The 23,902-nt window shown below is 34.8% G+C and overlaps 1 protein-coding gene across 1 annotated transcript in view; it reads right to left on the reverse strand.

Annotated features, from left to right (window-relative positions):
* The window catches only part of CPNE3 (copine 3), a 50,253-nt gene that overhangs the window by 11,258 nt on the left and 15,093 nt on the right, over nucleotides 1-23,902 (reverse strand). Inside the window, exons 3-12 of the mRNA XM_082601685.1 lie at nucleotides 20,245-20,384; nucleotides 19,793-19,972; nucleotides 18,301-18,375; nucleotides 16,994-17,065; nucleotides 12,995-13,078; nucleotides 11,128-11,217; nucleotides 7,053-7,151; nucleotides 4,113-4,199; nucleotides 3,359-3,418; nucleotides 2,684-2,817 (exon numbers count right to left, since the gene is read on the reverse strand). Coding sequence (XP_082457811.1) covers nucleotides 2,684-2,817; nucleotides 3,359-3,418; nucleotides 4,113-4,199; nucleotides 7,053-7,151; nucleotides 11,128-11,217; nucleotides 12,995-13,078; nucleotides 16,994-17,065; nucleotides 18,301-18,375; nucleotides 19,793-19,972; nucleotides 20,245-20,384 — 1,021 coding nt within the window. The remainder of the gene's footprint in view (nucleotides 1-2,683; nucleotides 2,818-3,358; nucleotides 3,419-4,112; nucleotides 4,200-7,052; nucleotides 7,152-11,127; nucleotides 11,218-12,994; nucleotides 13,079-16,993; nucleotides 17,066-18,300; nucleotides 18,376-19,792; nucleotides 19,973-20,244; nucleotides 20,385-23,902) is intronic.

Below are 23,902 nucleotides of genomic sequence, written 5' to 3' on the forward strand. Positions count from 1 at the left end.
GGCATGAGTCAGGGATCCAAATCCAGTTCCTGTCCTGTTTGACAGCTGTTATAACCCCTTTCCCCCCAAATGCCATCTCTATCATACACTAAATTCACATACACTTTTGGGTCTATTTCAAGACTGCTTAATTGTTTTTACTGGTCATGTACTAGTCCCATACTCAATTAATATATAATACTGTATATATGAAACTTATATAATGTTATAAACCACTACAAAATTAAATTAAATTATATATATATATATATATATATATATATATATATATAGCTTTAAAATAAGTTTTAGTACCTGCTAGAACAAATTCCCCTTCATTCTTTTTCCCTGAAAAACTTCTTGACTATTTTGATTCATTTTACCCTCTAGAAAATTTTAAGAATCATTTTGTCAGGGTTTCACTGCAATTCTGATTAAAACTGACTAATATAGGGAGAAATGTTATATTTTACATCATTGTGACATCTGCCTATCTAGAATCGTGGTATATCTTTCCATTTAAACAAGTTTCCTTCTTTGTCCCTCAGCACAATTCTGTAGTTTTTCCTCACTAAAGATCCTAGACCTTTTACTAATTTCATTCTCATTTTTTTTTGCATTATGAATTGTGATCTTTTATCCACTATAATTTCTTCATTTGGTTTTTGCTGGTTAGTGAAAAATTGTTGATTTTTATTTTATGTTGTATCTGACCACCTTTTAAACTTTCACACTTTCTAATATTTTTCACTTGATTCTCTCAGGTTTGAATTCATTCCTCATAGGTTTGGTAGAATTTATGTATGAAGGTTGTCTTGGCCAGTGCCTTTGTGAGGAGAGGCTCTCTGACCAGCCACTCCATTCCTTCCATGGTTCCTGGTCTATGCAGGTTCTCTGCTTCTTTGAGTCAAATTTGATAATTTACAGCTTTCTAAAAAAATCATCCTTTAACCTAGATTTTTTAATGAAATAGCATAAGCTTTTATAGAACATTAACATAATTTTTTTTTCTGAATTTATGCTTATAATCTGTCTCATAACTAATATTCTACACGTTTTCTCTTTTCCTTGGGGAGGTCAGTGTTGCCAAAGGTTTGCCTAAGCTTTGCTGAACTTGGCAAAGAATCATCTCTTCATTTAATTTATTAATTTGGTGACTTTCCAAGTCATTATTTTGTGTGTTTGGAGGAAGCACAGCACAGCAGAGTTGTGAGAGCATGTCCCTGGAGCCAGACAGCTGAGGTTCAGTCCTGTCTCTGCCAGTTACCAGCTGAGTGACCCTGGACAAGTTATTTTATCACCTATGCCTCAGTTTTTTCACCTGTAAAATGAAGATGATAACAGCACCTATCTCACAACTAAGTATGAGGATTTGATGAATACCATATAGAAAGGATTTAAAATTTTCTCTGACACATAATAGCTAACATGTATATGGAATCTCCTACTATTGCTATATCTATATTTTTCTTCCTATTCTTTAATTTTATTCTGTTGAAAAGCTAGTTCATTTTATATTCAATTCTTGTTTAAAAATAAAACACATAAAGCCAGAAATTTTCCTCTATAAAGACAGGACCATGTACAGTCATCTCATTACCCTTTATTTCTAGATAGACTGTTATTACTCTTTGATTTCCTCTTTGATCTAAGAACTACTTAAGAGTTTTTTTAATTTCCATGTGGTAAACTTTTTTTAGTTAACCTTTTGTTTTACCTTCCAGGAACCAGTCTGAGAAAGTAACCCTGTAAATTTTCTACTTTTTACCTAAGTCCCATTACAACTGTGTTACTTTGAGATTTTTATTATATTTCTAGCTACTTTCAATTGAAATATTTTGATAGTCTGTTACTAAACATGTCCACCGTTATATTTTCATTTTGGATTATATAACAAAGTGTCCTATAAAGTAATTTTTAAATTATATTTAATGAATTTTGTCTTAAATTCTATTAGGCTGATACTGAAACTGCTACCCCTGCTTTAGACTTGTCTTCATTTGCCTGAAAATTTCATCTCTTTAAATGTCATAACAAATTAATGAAAAGCTCCATCAAATATGTAAGGGCTTTTATCATAAAATAATAGGCAAAAACAAGTGAAAATTTTTACTGTGCCCTAATAGATTGAGAACAAAAAATTAATAATGTGGATTTTTTTCCTATTGTTTACTAAACCTTCAAGAGGACCTATTTAAATCCATTCAAAATCTATCCATTGAGAATCTATTCAAAATATTTTATAGCAATTATGTCAAGTTATCCTTCAACACTTGTTGAAAATCACCATTAAGAAAATAATTTGACAATGATTGCCAAGGAAATAGACATGTTAAGAAATAGCATCTATGAGTGTTTACAAAATGTGTCTCCTGGACTTCAGTTACACAGATAACTTATCCCAAATGAGTAAACCCCAAGGAAACCATATCAAAGAAACAAAAAGCCTTGCCAGCTTCAGTCAGCTGTTAAAGAAGCAAGCTATATATAATACATTATAACTAATGACAGCCAGAGATTAGAGGTCAAAGGTAAACACTAACTAAGACTGTCACAAAGGGAAAAATAGAAAAGATAAGATGAGAAATTTTAGGGAGAAAGCTATTCCTCCCCAGTATCCTTATCCCATCAACTACATCAGAGAACCAGCAGATGATACAGAAAATGCCCTTTCTGGGGAGTTATGTGTTGGAGTCATACTCACGCATCATAATCTTGAATGACCAGTCCCACAGACCAGATTGCAGTCAAATATTCATTAACACCATTGGGGCTGATGTAATGAAGGGAGTCGGGAGACCTTGGATCACCATTGGAGCCAGTGAAGTCCACTCCCACCTGCCAAATAACAATTGCAGCCCTTACTGAGATGAAGCCAGGGACACCCTTGCTTGATGTCCAGGAAAACACAAACATTGAATTTTGAGACAGAAACATTCATCCCAGAGCCTGCTACTGCCATTTCCTAACAAATGCCTGAGCCTAGGGGTATTTCCAGAGACAAGTAAACAATTAAAGCCGCAGCATGAAGCAACCCACAACCCCTATTTTTCTAGATGTCTTAAATCATGGATTATTACATCCATGGCTTTAGGCATAGGGCTTGTTTTTTTTATATGTCTGTTTGATTACTGCTTTTTATTATTTAAACTACTGCAGGATAATCACTGATTTGTACATATCTGCTTTCTTGCAGAAGAAAATATTTAACAAGGCCAAAAGCTTCAGGGTGAACAAACTCTCTGAGGAGACCATACTCAACAGATTGTATAAATTTCATCACAAAGTCAATTTGGCAGTGAAAGAAAGAACACTGCAAAATGGAGGGAAAAAAAATCACGTTACAGCCCTATTTTGAAAAATTCAGTGTGTTACTCACAGTAAAATTCAGTTGACATCCTCCCATGATATAGTCAAGGAATGTACATTCCACTGTAATCTAAAAACAAATAGTAAACTTAAAATTAAAACTCTCCTACTATATAAGAAAAGCAAATAGCTCTCTGGCATATATTTTTAACCATCTATAAACTGAACAGCACATGATATAAACATATGGAAAACACCCCTGCATTTGAATTTAAGGCACCCTGCCCCTACATGTCATGAATCTGTAAGATTTTACTTCAAGATAGTTATAGCAATGTGAAGATTAGAATATTAATGGCCAAAGATGAAATACACACACTGTAAGTTTTAAGAAGCTAGTAATGAGTCTAATATGTTGAGAGCTTTAATAAGTATAATAAGCAAGATTAAAAACAAAAACAAAAACTCCCACTTGTTTATAAGAAATCTCTTGGATTTTTTCCCCTTCACTCATAACATCTCATCTTGAAATAATGAGCAGGATAGATGCACTAAGTCAAGCCATTTCCACTCATGTGCTGGAAAAATGCCAATGGTGCCTTATATTTCCTAAGATAATGAAAAACTTTGATATTCTTTGTCCTTTGCTAAAAAGTTGTCAAACCTTGGAAGCAAAGTTACTTGGACGATTTCTCTACTATTTCCTATTCTCTTTTCCCTAAAGGTGTCCAGTTGCTCATGTAATTTCCAACTGTCCAAACAGTTTGTTTAGAAGAACTCGAAATGTGATCTCATTATATTAGAAGTGGTCAAGAGAAACTTACCTCACACTGTTTCACACTGATAACACCTGAGTTCTTGTAGCTTTTCTTCTTTTGCCTCTTTTTTTCATTTATGCATTCAAATTCAACCTGTAGGAAGAAAAGACAAAAATGTTCATTATTACTAGTGATATAAGAAATGCCAATGTAAATTTAAATGAATGACTTCTTTCTCTTGGAATCAAACCACCTACTGATGTAGGTCTGTTACAAAACACAACTCTGAAACAACTGCATACTATGTCATATATATGAAATATTTATCAGTGATATTTCTGAAAAGCACTTCTAAAATTGTGTACCTTTTAAAATAGTTCCTAAGTATAAATTTTGCCTCTGTAGATCATTTCCTTACAAATGCTCTGAGTAATAACCTTTTTTATTTATAATAAAGGAAATAAAACATTACTTCTAGCTGTTACCCACACAAAGTACAAAAATACACTGCTTAGAAAAGAAAAAAACCAACCATCAGAAAACAGAAATATATGAAGCCCAACTCTATGGTAAAATATGCAGCAAAGATCATCTCTTTCCACTGGGAATATATGTAGAAATCGATCTAGTATCTTACATCTTCTCAGTATAGTTTCTTCCTCCAAACAGATCATCTTCCTTTCCACCTCCTATCCACTTATCCCTCTGTAAGGCTTGGATAAAGTCATCCTCCTCTATAACATCAACTCCTGTTCTAGTCTTCTCTGATCTCCATCTATCTCATTAAACTTCTACAACCACATAAAATTTAGTTACATACTTGGTATTGTTGTCAACTATTTCATTTCATTAATTTTTTTCCATAGCTGGGGTATAATCACTTCCAAGTTATACCTTCAAATTCTCACTGCCTTGCCTAATAATAAGAGATACTCAATGAATACTGGATAAGTCACCTCTTCTGGTTAACAGAAAGCAACTTATATACTTTGGACAGAGGCATTACTAATTTTCAAAGAATCAAACATTTAAAAATACTTTTGATACAATGGTACAAAACAAAATGATGTTAAAAAAATTCCTTGATAGTTCAGGATCTTGCCAGAGTCTCAGCCTTTATCATACATATTAATTATTGAACATTAGAGATGCAGAAATGCCCTAAACAGAATAGTTATTGGTAAAAAGCTGTATTACTTCACCTCATTTATTCACATTTTTACAGTGTCTACCCAAGTGGCAGGCACTGTTCTAGGCGCTGAGAACACAGAGTTGATAAGACAAAGTCCTGCCTTTGAAGAACAAGAGTGGGTAAACCTTGTCACTACAGCAATATTAAAAGATTCATTCTGTCATGCGGGAGGGAAAGATCAAGTTAGCTGGACTTAGGAGAACTTTACATGCCCCATAAAGTATTATACAGTTAGCTGTTGGTTCATTATCTTCTAAAAAGAGGTCACTGACTGGTTCTGGAAAATAACAACAAACTGAAACCAGTGAAACAACAATCCAGATCACTCGTCATATTTAGTTCTTTTAGGTAGCTTGCTTTATTTTAAATGTTCACATTTTCATTATTTTCCAATATTTCTGCCTTTAAAAATAAATCTTTAAATAGAATATTTACAGCTGAATTTTGCTGTTGTTTTAATTCAAACTGTTAACCTAATTCAATCTCTGCATTTAAACCATTGAGTGTGATTTGAAAGCCTTCCTTACTTCATACAAGCACTTCTATTATTTCTAGTATCTGGGCTTTGTGACCAGGGTGTAGGGACAGGACTAGAGATCTCTACATGACCTACTGAAAATTCTAGTCCCACTATGTTTGTTCAAAACTCATTTCTCCCAATTATTTAAATCAAATAGTTAATAAGGTTTATTTATGCATTTAGTATTTAAGTTTTGATCTAAAACTATCAGTATCCTCTTTTGGGTCACCTCACCTACATGACTTCGTAAAAAAGACCTTCCCACCTGACCATAATCTCTTACCTTTTAAACCTCATGTTTAGATTTTCAGAACCAAATGCTATATACAGGAGCATTATTCAGGTCTCTAAGCAGGTAATAAACATTTCATATTATTCTAAGTAAGCTATAAAGAGAATTAACAACTTATTTCATTCAAACTAGAAAGGTAAGTAAGAGGGAAACAACACTCTGGAATTGTTTTTAGGCACTTTGCCTTACAGACAGAAAAGTTTCAAGAAGCAATCTTAGAAATATGTGGGGATGATAACTAATAAACTGAACGTAGTTAAGGCAGACAAATGATCTTTTTTGGGGTTTTTTTTTTTTTTTTTTTTTTTTTGCTGTATGCAGGCCTCTCACTGTTGTGGCCTCTCCCGTTGCAGAGCACAGGCTCCGGACGCGCAGGCTCAGCGGCCATGGCCCACGGGCCCAGCCGCTCCACGGTATGTGGGACCCTCCCGGACCGGGGCACGAACCCGCGTCCCCTGCATCGGCAGGCAGACTCTCAACCACTGCGCCACCAGGGAAGCCCCCGACAAATGATCTTAACAAAATTAGTACCATTAGATGGCAGCTTAATATTACATAATTTGAAATAGCGTAACTATGCTTTTAACTTTCCCTTGGGTGAGGACAAGTCACAGGAAAGCCACAGGCAGAATGTAAAAGCCAATTTTTAAAATGTCCAAAAGGAGAATAAATGAACCCAATTCAAGTCCAGGTATTTGTCTAGTGTAGATATTAATTATTGTGACCAATGAAATGTCAAGATCTTTAAAACAAAGGATTCTCAATCAAACCATATAAATTGTCTGAAGACAAAGGAAACCAAACCTTGGAACATAAATGAAAACTCATCCTAAGTAAGAATTTTGGATCATCCAAGTACTAAACAAATAAAATCCACAGACTTCAGAGCATTACATAATATAGAGTAAAAGCATGGAAAACTATTTTGTATGCCAAGAGAAAAAATGAATAAATACAGGGCCAAACTATAAGGTATATGCAAATGACAAGGATGTAACTTACAGGTGAATTTCTGGAGGCTTCTTTCAGTTTTGTCATGGTGGTTTGAAATGTTCCAATGAGATCATGGGACCCATCATTGTCATAATCATAACACTCTACCTAGAAGTAAGTATAATAAAAATATATAAAAATCAATATAATTTTGTTAAAAAGTATTGGCTGCAATAAATGGGACTTACCAAGAAGTGTACTTTTAATTAAAATTAGGGAAAATGTTTAACATATAGTCCTACTTGGAGAAGTAGGAACTAACTTCCTAGAGGAACAATACTGAAACACTTTCAAACACTCGCTATTCTTGGAATGGGGTTCTAGGACACATCACAGGCAGATGAAAAACACAAATACTGTTCAAATTCCACATTAAGCAGTTTCCAGCTCCTGTACATGCCCTTTCCAAGTGCTGATAAAATAAAAATGGAATTAGACCTTCTTTCTCATCTGCTTTTTACCTTGTTATCATTTACAATGGCTAAAAGCCACTATCTATCTGGAGGAAGAAAGGAAGTCAGTATCCTAGGCAGCTAAAAATTGTATAATTAAATTCTAGATGATTAGTAACTACAAAAAACGTATTTCATTAGTTGCAATTTGGTGAGGTTAGGCTTCTATTAGGAGTTAGATATGATGAAGTCAGATTTGCATCATTCTGAGAATCACAACTCTCACAATGAAAAGGAAAATTCCAGGAAAACAGTTTTTTATACACTGAGGAAGTATCTATACTGGGTCATAATTATTTTATTTCCATGTAAGACAGGAATCTTGGCTATGGCTCTCATTAAAGGCTCGCTCTTTCTTGAAGCAGACAGAAGAGAGCTGAGGGTATTTGATTTCCATATAGTTTTGCACCAGGTTGACAGATGTAGCCAAAGAGTAAATATTCACAAGAATACCTGAATATTCATTGCAATGAGAAAATAAGGTGGTGTGAACTCTTAGCAAACAGAGGTGTTCACTGTGATCATAAATAACTGATTTTTTTTTTTTTTTTTTTGCAGTACGCGGGCCTCTCACTGTTGTGGCCTCTCCCGTTGCAGAGCACAGGCTCCGGACACGCAGGCTCAGCGGCCATGGCTCATGGGCCCAGCCGCTCCGCGGCATGTGGGATCTTCCCGGACCAGGGCACGAACCTGTGTCCCCTGCGTCGGCAGGCGGACTCTCAACCACTGCGTCACCAGGGAAGCCCCGATGTTTTTATAGTGCTTTGTAATTTCAAACATTTCTTTCTGCAAACATTTATTACATGCATTGCACACAATATCTACTGAGGCTTGTCAGGTAGGAGAAGAATTAAATAGTCTTAGAAGATGACATATCTTGTGTGGTAACCAACAAAGTAAATCTGTGTCAAGGAAACTTTTGAATCCTTCTAGAGCCTATGATTTAAAACAAAAGCCTGTACCTGAGAAGCAATTTGCATCTTACCCTATGCCAATCTTCCGTCCTGCTATAATCCTTTACAAAGTTATATTAATCACCAAGCTAAAATGCTCAGGATTTATATATATTCACCTAGCAAAGTGATTTATTTTCTTCTCAGTTCTCTAAGAGGTGAATTGAGTGCTTATCATAATAGGAAGTCTTTCACCCCTTATATTTTCATTATTATTCAGGAAGACTAAAAATCAAACAATCAATAAATAAAACAAACAAGGTCTAGAATTGCAATTTTGAGCAACAGTAAGGGTTTTTATTTGTTCCCAGCACTTCAGTCACTGACCAATTCTGACCTGCTAACTGTTGCCCTACATATCCGATACTCAATTTTTAAACCAAAAGCCCTTTATCTGATAGAAAAGAAAATTAATGACCTTAATAATTTTTTCTAGGGGAACTAAAATTAAGATAAAGTCAAAACAATCTTAATATTTTAATAATTTCATTTTTAAGAGTTTTTTTTTTATTATGGAAAACAGAATGTTACATTTTAGACTTGCACTCAGGAAACTCCAATTTATACCTAAGACAACAAGATCAAGCTCTGATAAGGCCAAGATTTTATTTAAACAAAGCTTATGCAGGAGCTAAAACTATTCATGTTTAGACTGTCCGAAACTTCAGGGAGTGTAAAAACATTTTTAAAATGTAATTCCCAATAACTCACTACAATAAATATATAAGAAAAGTTCACTGTTGCCTCACTAAAGGCAAATGTTTGATGCTAAAGGAAAATGTGACATTTATAATGCTGGCATATGTTCAGATACAGCTTGAGGTAAATGATGTAATGATTTGTGTCATTTAATTTCTCTTCTCAAGAATTTAAAAACTAGTAATATTGGCTGCTTTAAACAACACCATCAGCGGGGTTTGTGAAACTGAAATGTATGCATATACACATATGTGCATATGTATACATGTAAAAGAATGCACACATCACACAATACAACATTCACTAAGGCATTCCCCGTTTAGGCATGCATGATTATTTTTCTTATTTGCACAATTTTATGAAAATAATAATACATGCTAGAGTGATAATACTGGCACGTTCATACTGCAGCAAAGAAACTGATGATTCTGACTCTACTCTCTGCTCTATAAGTCTTTACTACACCTCTAACCAATTTCCAAACACCAAGAGAATCACTGATGTATGACTTTCTGATATTGCAAAGAAATATAGAACTAAAGAAATAAAGACAGTGATGGTGTGGCAAACCAAGTTGTATATAGTCAAAACAAATGGAGAAACTTTTAAGAAGTGGAAGACATTCATCACAGAAAGCTCAGAAAATCAATTTACTTACTATAACAAAATAGCCCTGTAAGCATGCCACTGTGCATAAAAAAAAAGTTTAAAAAAACATTGTTTCATTGTTAACATATTATTACAATCAGTCAAATAGTTATGGTTTAGGCATCTTTTTTCCCCAGCCTTTCTTGCTTCTTAGATCTAATGAAGCTTCAACTTACTATTTTTAATGTGAAAAGCAAAAGTTCTAGATTTAATATAACAGTAAAAAGTAATTTGTAAAGCTACTTTTCTATTATTTACTTTGTACCTAGACATTCACTGCTATTTGAAATATCACACAAATCACACTCATTGATTTTTAAAGTTCTCTGCAAACTGAGGAAAAAATTTATGGATCTAAGAAATGAAGTAGTTTTCAATAATAACAGCACCTCTACTGTGTTTAAGAGTTTATAAAACTTTTCACTTTCATTAATTTAATCTTTATGTTATTTTGTTATGTAGACATTATTTTCTCTACTATATAAGTAAAGAAGTTAGATAACCTGCCCAAGATCCCTTAGCTGGTTAAGGACCTAAGTCAAGTCTTGGACTACAGTTTGACTCTTAAGTCCTTTGCTTGTTCCAGGCCATCACCTTTCCTGCTTCCACAATACTAATTATCAAAAAAAAAAAAAAAAAAAAAAAACCCGAAACAAATAAACAAAAAACTCACCTCAGTTTGCTGACTTCTGAACATAAGAAAGGGGTTCTATCTGGAATCTTATGTAACGAAGTGACTCTAGTATAAAGGTGTCTTAAAAATAATGTATCTATTTTGATAAACGGCTATAAGTGAAAACATTAAAAAAAAAATTCTTAGCTATCTGCTTCTGCTCCCTGTTCCCGCTCTGCTTTCCTCTCAAAACTCTAAAACTAAAGCCATCCAAATGTTTTAATACATTTTACCTTACTCTGAAAATATCAGTGACAGAAAATGTCACCTCTATTCTGCTCTGTGCTAAGGGCAGGAGGAAGCTCTGGGTTCTCAGTTAAAGTAACATCTATTTTTATCTGCAAAGGACACACCAAAGGCAAAGAGTGGAGTTAAAGGTTCCTATTCACAGAGCAGAGGAATCTTATTAAAAGGAAGACTTAAATTAAATATTTTATTTTAAAAAATAAAAATCACAATGTTTGATTAAGGATTAGGTCAACAGATCACTCAAAATGTCTGCTCCTTCAAACTGACTACTTACCAGAAACATTTCTATTTTATTATTCATAACATAAATAAAATTCAAACATTTCTTTCTTTAAATACTATCTAATGAATTAATTTATAAAAGCAGTGAGTGTGTGTGTATATATAATATATGTATAATTTCAAATTACCTTAATAGTTTTATCCATATCTCCATAGCACAGGGAGTTAAGAGAGATTTTAAAAGGCCTCCAAACAGGATTCAAGTTGTTTTTAATAACCTATAAAAAAAGATTTAAATACAAGTTAGAAAAATATTCCATTCATTAATGCTTTGTTCTTGCCTTTCCTAGATTCCCACCACTCTCATCATTCATCCTTCACCTCTTCACCCACCCAACTTTGTCAATGAAAACCCAGCTAGGATAATATTATACACCTGTTATATGAAAAATGCGATAGATTGTCTAATTGTGATACACTGTGAGAAAGAAAAAAACTGGGAAATATATCCACCCTTTATAAGGTGCACTTAAAAATTAAAGAAGATTATTGATTTTGTTGGAAACCAGAGTTTTCACAGCAGGACATAAGACTCAAATATGGAATAAGAAAGGCTGAGAAAGAACCTTGCTATGTTGGTTGTAAATTGGAAAAATAGTCTAAATTCATAATTTAAAATTTTAAAAATATGTATATATAATAAACATATATACACAAATATACATATTTCTCAGTTGTGTCCATTGAAAAGGTCTAAAAGCAATGACATCCCAGTAGAATGAGCACTCATATACCCTACTGTCCAAATACTACTACCCTCTTAAAGGAATAGGGTTCCATAAGAGAAATAGCTCATTCCAGACTTGGGATAGGTTAAGTACACGTTGAATTAAGAACATAATTTCACATAAAATAAGAGACTGCTTAAAGACTAATGGAGTAATGTTAAAAGAACCCAAGAACCATTTGAAGGAGCTCTTCCTGGTCAAATCTGGATTAATATGAGCAGTAAAATTCATGACAGTAATGAATTATAAATACAGTGAATATACTATAACAATCCATGGGTATATAATGATACTAAAAATAAAAGTGAGAGAAATAAGAGTATCTGCAACCCCCAATATAAGTGATTCAGGTATGGATCATCAATGGATGCTAGGACCACTGGGCGAAATGGAGGTTATTCATGCAGTCTCAAAGAATCACACTGCAATCACTTATTAATTACAAAGGGAAAAAAGTAAGACTTTATCATGGCACAATCTGGTGGTCACCAGCTTAACCTAGTAGCCCAGACTGGAATCATCAGTACTGGGCATCCTGACACACCTGATGATGGAAGATACACTGTGTTCTTGATGGAAATGTTTGATCTGGACCTAATTGTAAGGAAACAAAAGAATCCAGTATGTTAGACATACTGGTCTTGATTACTCAAGAGATTCATAGCCTGAAGGTATAAGGGAGGTAGGGAGAAGAGGACTATATTGGGAACATAATAGCCAAATGCAAAATGTGAACCTTGATTAGATCGTGTATTAAACAAAACAAAACAAAACATATATAAAATGTGGGAAAATTGGGGAGATCTGAAGATGAATGGTATATTAGATGATGTTACTAAATCAATGTTAATGCTCTCAGTTATGGAGGTGTAGAGAAATGCCCTTGTTCTTGAGAAATACCTACCGTAGCATTTAAAGTTGAAAAGCCATGATGTCTGCAGCCTACATTGTGATAGTTTTGCAAAAGCGCATGGATATGTGTGTGAGAGAGAGAGAGAACACACATGTATGCAGTTATGACCATTTGATAAATCTAGGTGAGGGGTACACTGGTATACATTTTAGTGTTCGTTATAGGGTTTTAAAAATTAAGCATAGTAGCACCTCCTCATTAAAAGAAAAAAAATGAGCATGCTGATTTTGTGTCTCTGGCAATTATATGTCTGAACTCAGATTAATATTTTTATAAATACATAATTTTTAAAAATTCAGATTACTACAATTCCAAAGGAAACCTCAACCCTACTTTTCAAATTCAGATATTCACCTCTGTTCGATGAACCATTAGCCAGTTTCCATCAGACATCTGCTTGTGGAATTCCAGGTATGGATCTGACTTTCCAAATAGATCCTACATTAAAATAAAAAAGCAATTATTCTCCACCTAAACCATGTGAAACCACACTTTATACATGTTACATGTTAGCAGTACCTGAAGTTTAACTCTATAGTAAAGATATATACAGTACAATACAGCAGTAAATACAAATCCCAACACCTTCCTCACAAACATATGAGCCTGCTCAAGTCTCATAGGAGAACTTTTAAGGCACTTGTGATAAATGCTCATAATCCTGTATATCATGCCCTTACATGATGGCTTTAAAATACAGTGATCAATAGGACCCATTATCCATACAATATGTTTTTAGCTTGCTTTCATTATTAACAGTGTTCATTCATTCACATAGCACTGAGTAGTTTTATATAAATGATCCCATACATTAGTCATACTAACTCCATGAGAGACAGAACGAGAAAATGGATTCAGAGGAGTTAAATGACTTTGCCAAGATCACATAACTAATTAATTGATGGATCTGAGCCTTGAGTTCATATCTTACCCTTCTATGTCCAATACTCCTTCAGCAATCCCACACATTTCTTTACACACACAAGTAGATATGTGGAATGCACAACAGAAGTACTTCAAGGGCACAAAGTACATCCCCTATTTCCTTTGTAATTCACCATAGCACAGCACTCCTGTATAATGCTCAAGTACAATGAGTGTTCAAAAATACCCTTATTGCCATCTTACACACACACACACACACACACACACACACACACACTTACACAGGGAGATAAAATTCCGGAAAAATGTACAAATCGTTCCCAGAGGTAAAACTCAGATAGTAAGATTGTGGATGATTTTATTTTCTCCTTTTTATTTATCTTCATTTTGAAATTTCTATACTCCTTAGCATATATTACTTATTATTTGTGAAATCGAAAGGACACCTGTTAATCTCACAGTAATATGCACAGATATGTCGCTAAACTGAAGATTTTTTTCAGTTCTGAATTTACCTCAGTATTAAATTAAGAAGATAATATTACTTCCTTCCTCAGCAGTCTAATGTTAAGAAAGTAACACATTTGGCACAGTCAAAAACATAAACACAAAGACTAAGCAGAACTTTTAAAATTTAATCGTATCTTTAAGAAGAAACTTAAGTAATGTACTAAGCCTCTCTATGCCCCATTTTATAAAACTAAGAACAGCATTATACATAGAGAAGTTAACTTTCCAAAAACACATAAACATGCCCTGTCTCACTTATCTTAGAAATAATCTTTTGAGAAAGGCAGAATATCATTATTACCATATTGAAGGTCAGAAAACAGACCTTGTTTGAAAGTTCATTAATATGACAGTAGTAGAACTAAAATAAGGATTAAAAGTCCCTGACTCTGGGATAAGTTAAGTCAAAAAAGCAAGGTAGAGGAACGTATGCATAATATATTATGCTACACTTACGGGCTGAGGCTGGGGAATATAAATACAAATACATACATACACACATGCACACACATATCTATGTATATAGATATACACATGTATGTCTATTTGTATGTTTATATATACACACAGACATATACACAGAGACATACATACACATATGCACATGTATAGACACACAAAAAAAACCTTAGTTTTTTTGGAAAATGAAGGATTAAACCATAAAATATAAATTTTAAAAAAGTATTAAATACAGCCAGGAAAGAGGAAAAAATATAGAGCAGACAGGGAAAGAAGCTAAATTTCTTGAACATACCTTGTTTTGATTAATTCTTATTGATGCCTAATGCCTAGATTTGGCTTTGGAACCATCTTATACATGATTGTAAAACAAAATTAGATCCAAAAAAAAATTGTAAAGCAATTCCTAAATATCAAAAGCAAAATTTGATTATGTGTTAATGTTACAGCATAACCATTCAGAGAAGAATTATTTGAAACACAAGAGTTGAACTGTAGAACTCAAGTGGAATATATAAGCCTAAAGACAAAAAGAACTTCAAAGAAAGCTCAAACTGTTTTCAGTAAAAATATTTTAATTATAACATGAATATTTATATTCTTAAACTATTAGATATTATATAGGACAAAACAGATAAGCAATTATGTAAGTATCTTTGGGAATCAACATTTTTGACATAAGTGAAAAGAGGTGTTAACTACAGAATTAAAGAAATACAGCCTTGTAATTCTACATCTAAATTGGAAATCGTTGTACAAATTTATGATTTAGTTTCCCTTAAAAAAGAAAAGACTTTCCTATATCTGTCCACTGAAAAATCCTAGAAACGATGAGTGACAACAATCAATAAATGTTAAGCACTTCTAGTACCACATTGTGGACTCACTGTAGAAAGGCTCCCTTTGATCTGTCAATCTGGAGCAGAAATTAGATAAAATAAGCCTGGAACATTTGTCATGCCACAGAGCAGGAAGCTATCCAGAGACCTCTGGGGTCATGCCAAATGGTCTCATGAACAAACTTAAATAGGTTCCCTCCCATAGGCTAAAGTTGGGATACTTTAGGCATCAATAAAAATTAATCAATATAGTTCACAGCAATACTAAAAAAATTTTTTAGAAGTCCTCACTGGTCACATATAGAGGAATTTATTATTTTGAAAAATGGTAAATATGATTTAAAAAATCAAACATTTCAACTTGTCTTTTCTGGACAAACTGTATCTCAGAATAAATAAATACCTAATGTGAAGAAGAATATTTCTCTCTATAGAAGTATTCTCACAAGTAAATAAAGAAGCAATGATAGCATGAGAATATCACTATTTTAAGACCCTTAATAAAATAATATATCTAGGTAGTTGTCATCATTGGTCACTAATACCCCAAAAGACAGAACTTGACAATGTGTGCCTCTTGATGGAATTAATGCCACCACCTATGAAACGCATACCAATTCAAGATACCACCAGATCATACCTCTAGATTTAATTCCAGCTTACAGAAATCAGGAAATAAAGGTGGAGAGGTGAACATGTTACATGACACCACAGGGATTTAATTAGCTTATACAGTGTGTGGAAACTTCTATAGGACAAAGGAGTCAGTTTACTGAATAAATTCCATGGATGGATGGATGGATAGGAGGGAGGGGGAGAGAGAGAGGGAATAAGAAAGGAAGAGAGGGAGGAAGGGAAGAAATAAAAGGAAGGGGAGAATTTATAGATTAAAAAAATTTAAGAGACATATTAACCAATTATATTATTTAAAAAGTCCTTAGAGATACACCAAAACATATATGGATGAAATGATGTGACGTCTGGGAGGAGAGAAAGTAGATAGGGGTAGGGATGAGACAAAATTGGTCATGAGTTAAAACTGTTAAAGATAGGTGGTGGGAACATGGGATTTTTAAAAAATACTTTTCTATTTTTGTATATGTTTAAACTTGTCCAAAAAAAAAAAAAGATACTGGCTATTAGTCTAAGATATTTGCACACTGAATTGTAAGGTATATGAAAATGATGAAGACTATTGATTGGATTACAGGATTACATACAAAAATCACTTAAAGAATTATTCCAATCCATGCTATAAACTAAACTGTTGTGTTCTTATGTACTGGTACTCATTCTTCAAAAAAAATTGAATTTTGAACACAGAGGAAAATCTAATTAATAAAGCATGGAATTTTCACTTTTTTCCTTAAGTAGTCCAAATATACTCTCAAATGCCTCTTACAGTAATATTAATGATTGTATTAATTCTTCTTTTAAGCTATACAAACACTTTGATTACATCTAGAGGAAAGAGGTAAAGAGATATGGCTTCTGCTTAAACACACACACAAACAGAAAGCAGAATTTGGAAGTAACTAACACTCAAAGTGATGCTTAGATGACAGAGTTCATAGTATTAATTCCATTATTATTTTCTCAAAAAGAAATCAATGTGAGGCAAAACATGATACCCTTGTTGAAATCTGCATCACCTACCTACCTTATTATCAAGTTTTCTTGCTTCCATTTCAAACAAGACAACTCTGTTATCCTTTATTTCTTCAGCTGAAACCTATGAGTAGACAAGGTAAGTGAAAGAAAATGTTTTGGGGATTTTGATATACTCAGGAAGTACTGAATTATTCTGTTATCTAATGGTATATAAAGTCTATACTAATATGTGAATTCTAAAAGGTTTAATAACAAAATGGTACCATTAAGAAAGATTTATCACTATTTCTTTTATGCATGTGAAATAAATATTTTCCCAAAATATACCTAGTCTGCATTATGCAACTTCCTTTTTAATGTTGTTGCCCAAACTGGATCTTCCCTCTTCCAGTGAAAAATCAAAGCCCTGGAAGATTGCACAACACTAGTGAGAGCTCTCCAAACATTGAGAAGCATGAGTAAATCACACACTATAAATTCAAATATAGGATCAATATTTTCATCCAAGGTAACTGAAAGACTTATTCTACTTAAAAATAAATTCCAGGCTATCATGACCCCAAAAGCAATAAAGCTAACTACTGATAATGATCTCTGTCCCACACACAGAAGTCAACACCCTCAAAAGACTGAACATTCTCATGCCTCAGGAATCTAAACTAGGGCAAAACAGCTGCTCAGAGAAATGTGTTTGATAATCATAATAATCTTCAAACACGGTTTTCTCAGAGAGCCAGCCTTCTCAGGCAGAGCTAAAGTAAAACAACTATCTCTTCAGGCAGTGATTACCTGGACAGAAACTCTAGAAGATAAAATATGTAAAAGCATGGCATTATATAATTTGAAATCTGAAACAAGATAATGCATATATTCATTTGCCCAGCTCCAGTAATCAGCAACGGAAAATTTGGACAGCAAAGTGCAAGCACAAAAGAAACATGGTTAAGAGTTAAGAAGTTCAATGGCCATGTCATAATACGAGATCATTCTGGAATCAAAACCATTACGGAAAGTCTCTGCCATGTTTGCTTTGTTGAGAGCCAAACTGATCCATTCAGATTATTAAGTAATTTCTTTCTCACTTGGGAATTTATGCTTCCATCGGGAAGAGGCAAGCATTACCAAGATGTGCCTGATTCTATAGGCAACTTAAAAAACACAAAGAAGGGATTCCCACACTGCATTTTTCTTTCTTTTTGGCACAACAGTTTCCAGTTGTGATCACTTTAAGGCAAGGCAACATTCGGGATCAAATGATAAAGCATGGCTGTGGAATATTTGTCTGACATATACAGTTTTAGCATGTCCTATTATGCTAAATCTTCAGAGGAAAAAAGACAAATATCTTATCGTTACCGTAATGCTTCCTTTCCCTGCAGGTCTGCCATTTTTAAGCACCAGTGGTCGAGTTAGTTTCTTACTGGAAACAATCTGTTAAAATTGGAAAGTGATAGAAAGAGCTATTTCACTTCAACATGTGAACGTTTAGACTGAATGGTTTCAAAAAGGGTTGAATATAAAGTTCGCTTAAAGTCATTAGAAATGGAAACATTAAGTCCATTCCTTAAAGACTTAGAGATTATAAAACACATCTATACCCACTGCAAAAGATTTCCAAGGAGCCAATCCTGATAGATAAAATCTCCCCACCCACTAGTTTCTTTATCAACTACTTCAAAGGTAAATCCTTTCTTGTAATGAAAAAAGAGGCCAGATTCTCATCACATATACAAATCACTGAGCTGAAATGAAGCCCCTGTAGGTGAAAGGTGGGTCTTAGAATACTCAATAAATGGGATTCAATTTTTCAGCTGACACATAACTTCAGTATATAATCCCCACAAGATATCATTTTGATTAAAGTAATATAGTAGACCTAGGTACTCTCAAATAGATATATTTCTCAAATTAATTATAATTTTAGATACACTGTGATTTTTTTCCAAACAATAAATATTTCTTTAATTTTCTCTTTGATACTATTTATCAAAGTTTGAGAAAACTGATTAGCTCCATGTTGTCCTTGAGACATAGGAAATAACATGATCTCCAAAAAATTCAACACTAAAAAATAAATTCATAAAAGACAAATCTTAGAAATAGATATCACTGAAAAAAAAATGACTCCTCCCTCCTGAAGCCTTCCCTGTTCTATCATAAATGGTCATGATCTCTCCTTACAAGTCAAACTGAGCTAGAAGCACAATGGTGAGCCCACAGACACACCCCTGCTCTGACCCAACCTGTCATATCCTAGAGACAGACAATTAAGCAACTACAATAAAATATGGTGAGTGTTAAGGTAGAAGTGGTAGAGAGGACCAAGCGAGCACGTGGAGGTGATCCAAACTAGTCTAGGGCGTCAGAGAAGGCTTGCTAGGGGGAGTAAGGTCCACACCTAAGGTTAGAGGAGGAGCAAGCCATGTAAAGGGATGGTGCTGGGGCCGGGGGGTGGGGGTGGGGGTGGGGTGGGGGGGTTGGGGGGCTCAAGGGGCACCAGTCATGCTAGTTAGAACATCGGAGAAGCTGCTGTTACTTTGACAGCATTTATGATTTAAACATAAAAACAATACTGTATTGAAATCTGCAAACTGCAGACAAGCAGTTAGAGCAATGGCATTATTTATTGAAATGTTGAATGAAACACCCATACACACATGGTCCCTACCCTCATGAAAAATAAGATAAATTCTATAATGTTCAAGCCAAACATACTAATATGTGAACTCAGTCTTTAAAGTGATTACAGCGTTTTTCAACTTTAGCAATTAAACTAATGAGCACCTATCAGAAACACCCAATTCTTTGGTTCAAATTTAGACAAAACATTTATACTATATATACTCACTTGTCCAAGGGTACATTCACATTCTCCTAAGAAGTCGTCATCACTCAGCTCGATGGTTTTGTTGTCAATGTCATAAATCCCAAATTTCAATTTCTGAACCACTTCAAAGTAGTAATCAATAATAAATGCCTTGGAAAATTTGGGATTCAAGCAATTCTTAATCCTTTCTGTGCGCTCAACCTATATTCACTCCCCCAAAATAAAAAAGTTTCTTCAGATCAAAGGTGCATGTGTTTAATATCTTTACATACTACATGTAACTAAATACAGGTATGGTAGCTAAAGGAAGTGTCTATATGTGTATGAAAAATTTCACAATCAAGGACAAACTTGCCCAAAAAACTTCAATAACAGATGAGATGGTTTTATTATTTTTAACGTTTTTAATAAACTCTTCATATTATCAAAAGAGCAATACAGATTGCTTTTCACCTACAAGTATTTAACATTACCTCATACCACTGTTGACCACTCGTATTCAAAAATAACACACATAAAGGGTCTGACTTTGACCCTACATCTTTATCCAGAAGATTGTCACAGGAAATATTCAGCTCCACCTTTGTGACACACTGGGCAGCCATCTCTTGAGCTGTAAGAAAAACAAAGAAATGAGAAAGCCAGTGAAATGAAGCACATGCATTCCTTGGGAATTCCCTAGCAGTCCAGCGGTTAGGACAGTTAGGACCCGGCACTTTCACTGCCAGGGCCTGGGTTCGGTCCCTGGTCAGGGAACTAAGATCCTGCAAGCTGTGTGGCATGGCCAAAAAAAAAAAAAAAAAAAAAAAAAAGGAACATGCATTCCTAATGAAGTATCTGAATTCTTAAGACAAATTGTCAGAATAGGATAACAGAGTGAACTTGCTAGAATAAGACTTTGTTATATGTGCTTCCAGGCAATTCAGACGTCTTATTAGCCCATGCCAGTGATATTGCTTCAGTCAGATTCTCTTGCTGGGATAAAACTCATTTACTGTGTGACAATAAAATGAAGCTTTGAAGATGGCAAAAAAGACATATTAATCTTTTCATCACTACAAATTTTACCATTCAGAAAAACTCCAAGTATAATCTTGATCCTCCTTTTAGACATAGCCTTCTGCTACAAAACAAAACAGATTAAACCTCAACCTTAATTTTATCTTTATCTGACAAGATACTGAGTAAGATATTTGCCATTTTCAAGGAAATTTTGGCTAAGACCCAAGGCTGGGGAATAAAAGACCCCAAACACCCCTCCTCTCCTCACCCCATCCCCACACATTTTACAGCAGTGGTTCTCAAGCTTTGTTGCTTTTGGAATCACCTGGGGAGCTTTCAAAGCCACTGATGCTGGTGTCCCACACAAAGAGATGTAATCTAACTGGTTTAGGGTGCAACCTGGGCATCGGCTCCTTGGATGATTTCCATGTGCAGACAAGGTTGACAAACCCACTGTTCTACAGAGAGCATCCAGCAAATAGGCATGGCTCATTTTTCGTCAAGACTTGCTAAGAAACACCAGAGTTAGCCTAACTTTCACCCAGCCCTCCTTGCCCCAACCTCCAATCATTATATGAAGAGGACTGGGGAGAGGGCGGATTAGCTGGGGGCTGGCCCTGAGAGATGATGCAGTGTTGAGGGTGAGCTACTTTCCTTCCTGAACCCAGGGAAAGAAAGGGCCTGCAGGTGTCACCAAGAAGAGGAAGCAGGCATTACATGCCCCAGCTGGAAGTCCACTTAGCCAGCTGTCTAAAGCAAAGTGGAGTTGCAGGTTCTGGAGGCAGAAAGGTACCTCCTCCCCTAGAGCTGCTGGCAACATCCTTAGAATGTGGAGTAGTTAGTGCCCTTGTCTTCCACTCTGAGGTTTAGCTGACATTCTGGGACTACAGGAACAAATCTACTCATCATTTTGTTAGATTCAAACAGGATTTCTGTGCTGTACAAAATGTGTGATCAGTTCTGAAATAATAAGGATCACGATTAGAAGAGCTCTTTGGCAGTGTCAAAAAACAACTCATATCTTATAGAAACTAAATACGCTGTTAGACTCTAAAAACAGCAGCAATCCTCAATGTGTGTCAAAAAATGCAATACTAGCATTTAAGATTCCTAAATTAAACAGAATAATAAGGTAGGTTTTGTAGTCTTAGTAGCTAAAAATTCCTTTTAAAAGCCATGATATATGTATGTCCCTTCACCTGAGAAGAGAATTATTCCCTAATAAGCAACAAACTTCACAAATTCCCAATTTGCTTCCTAAATTCCCTATGTAGGGATGTTGTAGTAAGACTAAAACTACTACGGCCTTTTACTATGAAGTCAGATTTTTTTTTTTTGGCCACTTTACATGCATCAAAATTATTAAGTGGTAAAATACACAGTACTGACAACCTGTACGTAAGATACTAAGGTCAAGGAGAAATCAATAAAGCAGACAGAGGAGAATTAACAGTATTAAGAGTGCAGGTGAGACTGACACTGCCAGGGCTTTGAAATCTCATTTAAACAGGTGAAGAGGGAAACAGTACAGGGACAGGAAAGAACAAGACAAGAGAAGCGAGCATCTGTGTCAGGGAAAGCCAAGCAAGACAGAAAGCGGGGCAAGTATAGAGTGTCCTGAGAGCCAGGTTGAAGGACTCAGTAGGTGCGTAATAAGGTACTACCGCAAGTTCTCAAACTGGGGATAACAGGATGAAATGGTTTATTCTAAAATAAAATAAATAAAATAAAAGTAAATAAAATAAATTCGACAGACAAATGGATAAAGAAGATGTGGTACATATATACAATGGAATATTACTCAGCCATAAAAAGGAACGAAATTGTGTCATTTGTAGAGACGTGGATGAATCTAGAGACTGTCATACAGAGTGAAGTAAGTCAGAAAGAGAAAAACAAATATCGTGTACTAACGCATATATGTGGAACCTAGAAAAATGGTACAGATGAACCGGTTTGCAGAGCAGAAATTGAGACACAGATGTAGAGAACAAACATATGGACACCAAGGGGGGAAAGCGGCGGGGGATGGGTGGTGGTGGTGGTGGTGTGCTGAATTGGGCGATTGGGATTGACATGTATACACTGATGTGTATAAAATGGATAACTAATAAGAACCTGCTGTATAAAAAAATAAATAAAATTCAAAATAAAACAAAATAAAATAAAATGTCACTTGTGTCAAACCACTTCTAATTTTATCTTGGAATTTAGAACACTCCAACATATGAAGAAAGTCTCTTCATCCAGTAATATGCAAAATACAGAACTTACCAAAATTAGAATGTCTTCACACCAATTTAATTCAGAAGATTAGTTATTTATTTTCTGAAATATATACTAGAGGCATTTGCAAAAATAGTGTGAATACAATCACCATTCTTTCTCACTTTGATTTATGAAAAAAGAAAAAGTGCTAAAAACATAATAAGAGGCAAGAAGAAACTAGTAGGAAAGGGGAGATACCTCAGAACTCAAAAGCACAGAGACAATGGTCCAGGGACTTTGAAGCTATGCACATCCATGAAGTCTCTGGCATATTGACACTGGGGCCTTATCTTCAATCTCTTCTTCCTTTAGATTGTGCATGCCTAATTCTCCTCTTCTGTGCCTTTGATTAGTACCTCTTCCCCTCCCATCCAAGAAACCGTGAGCATCCCTTTAGGCTCTGTCACCTCCTGACCTGTGGCTACCTTTACTTCTTTGACCTGACCCCTCTCAAGGCTTCAGCCATCCACTTGGCATAAGGTACTCCCAAACCTATATCCTTCACCCCTGTCCCTATGCACAATTACTTTTACCCTATTTTACATCTACTGTTTTCAGCCCTGAAGCATCCTCCCTTGATTGGCCCCTTCCTCTTCACTGCCTCATTTCATAGGTTCTGGAATCAGACCGCTGAGTTCTCATCTAGATCCCACCGCTGGCTTAACATGTGACCTTAGGCAAGAGCCTTAACCTCTCCATTTCCTCATCTACAAAATGAAAATAATAACTGTTCAGAGGGCTTTTGTAAGGACTAAATGAATTAATACATTTAAACAGTGCCTAGAACATGGTAAAAGTTGTTTTATCATCATTATTATTATTATTATTTTTATTTTAAGACTACCTGCCTCCAGGGTCTGA

Source organism: Mesoplodon mirus (assembly GCF_964341445.2).
Source record: "Mesoplodon mirus genome assembly, chromosome: 16".
Taxonomy (NCBI): domain Eukaryota; kingdom Metazoa; phylum Chordata; class Mammalia; order Artiodactyla; family Ziphiidae; genus Mesoplodon; species Mesoplodon mirus.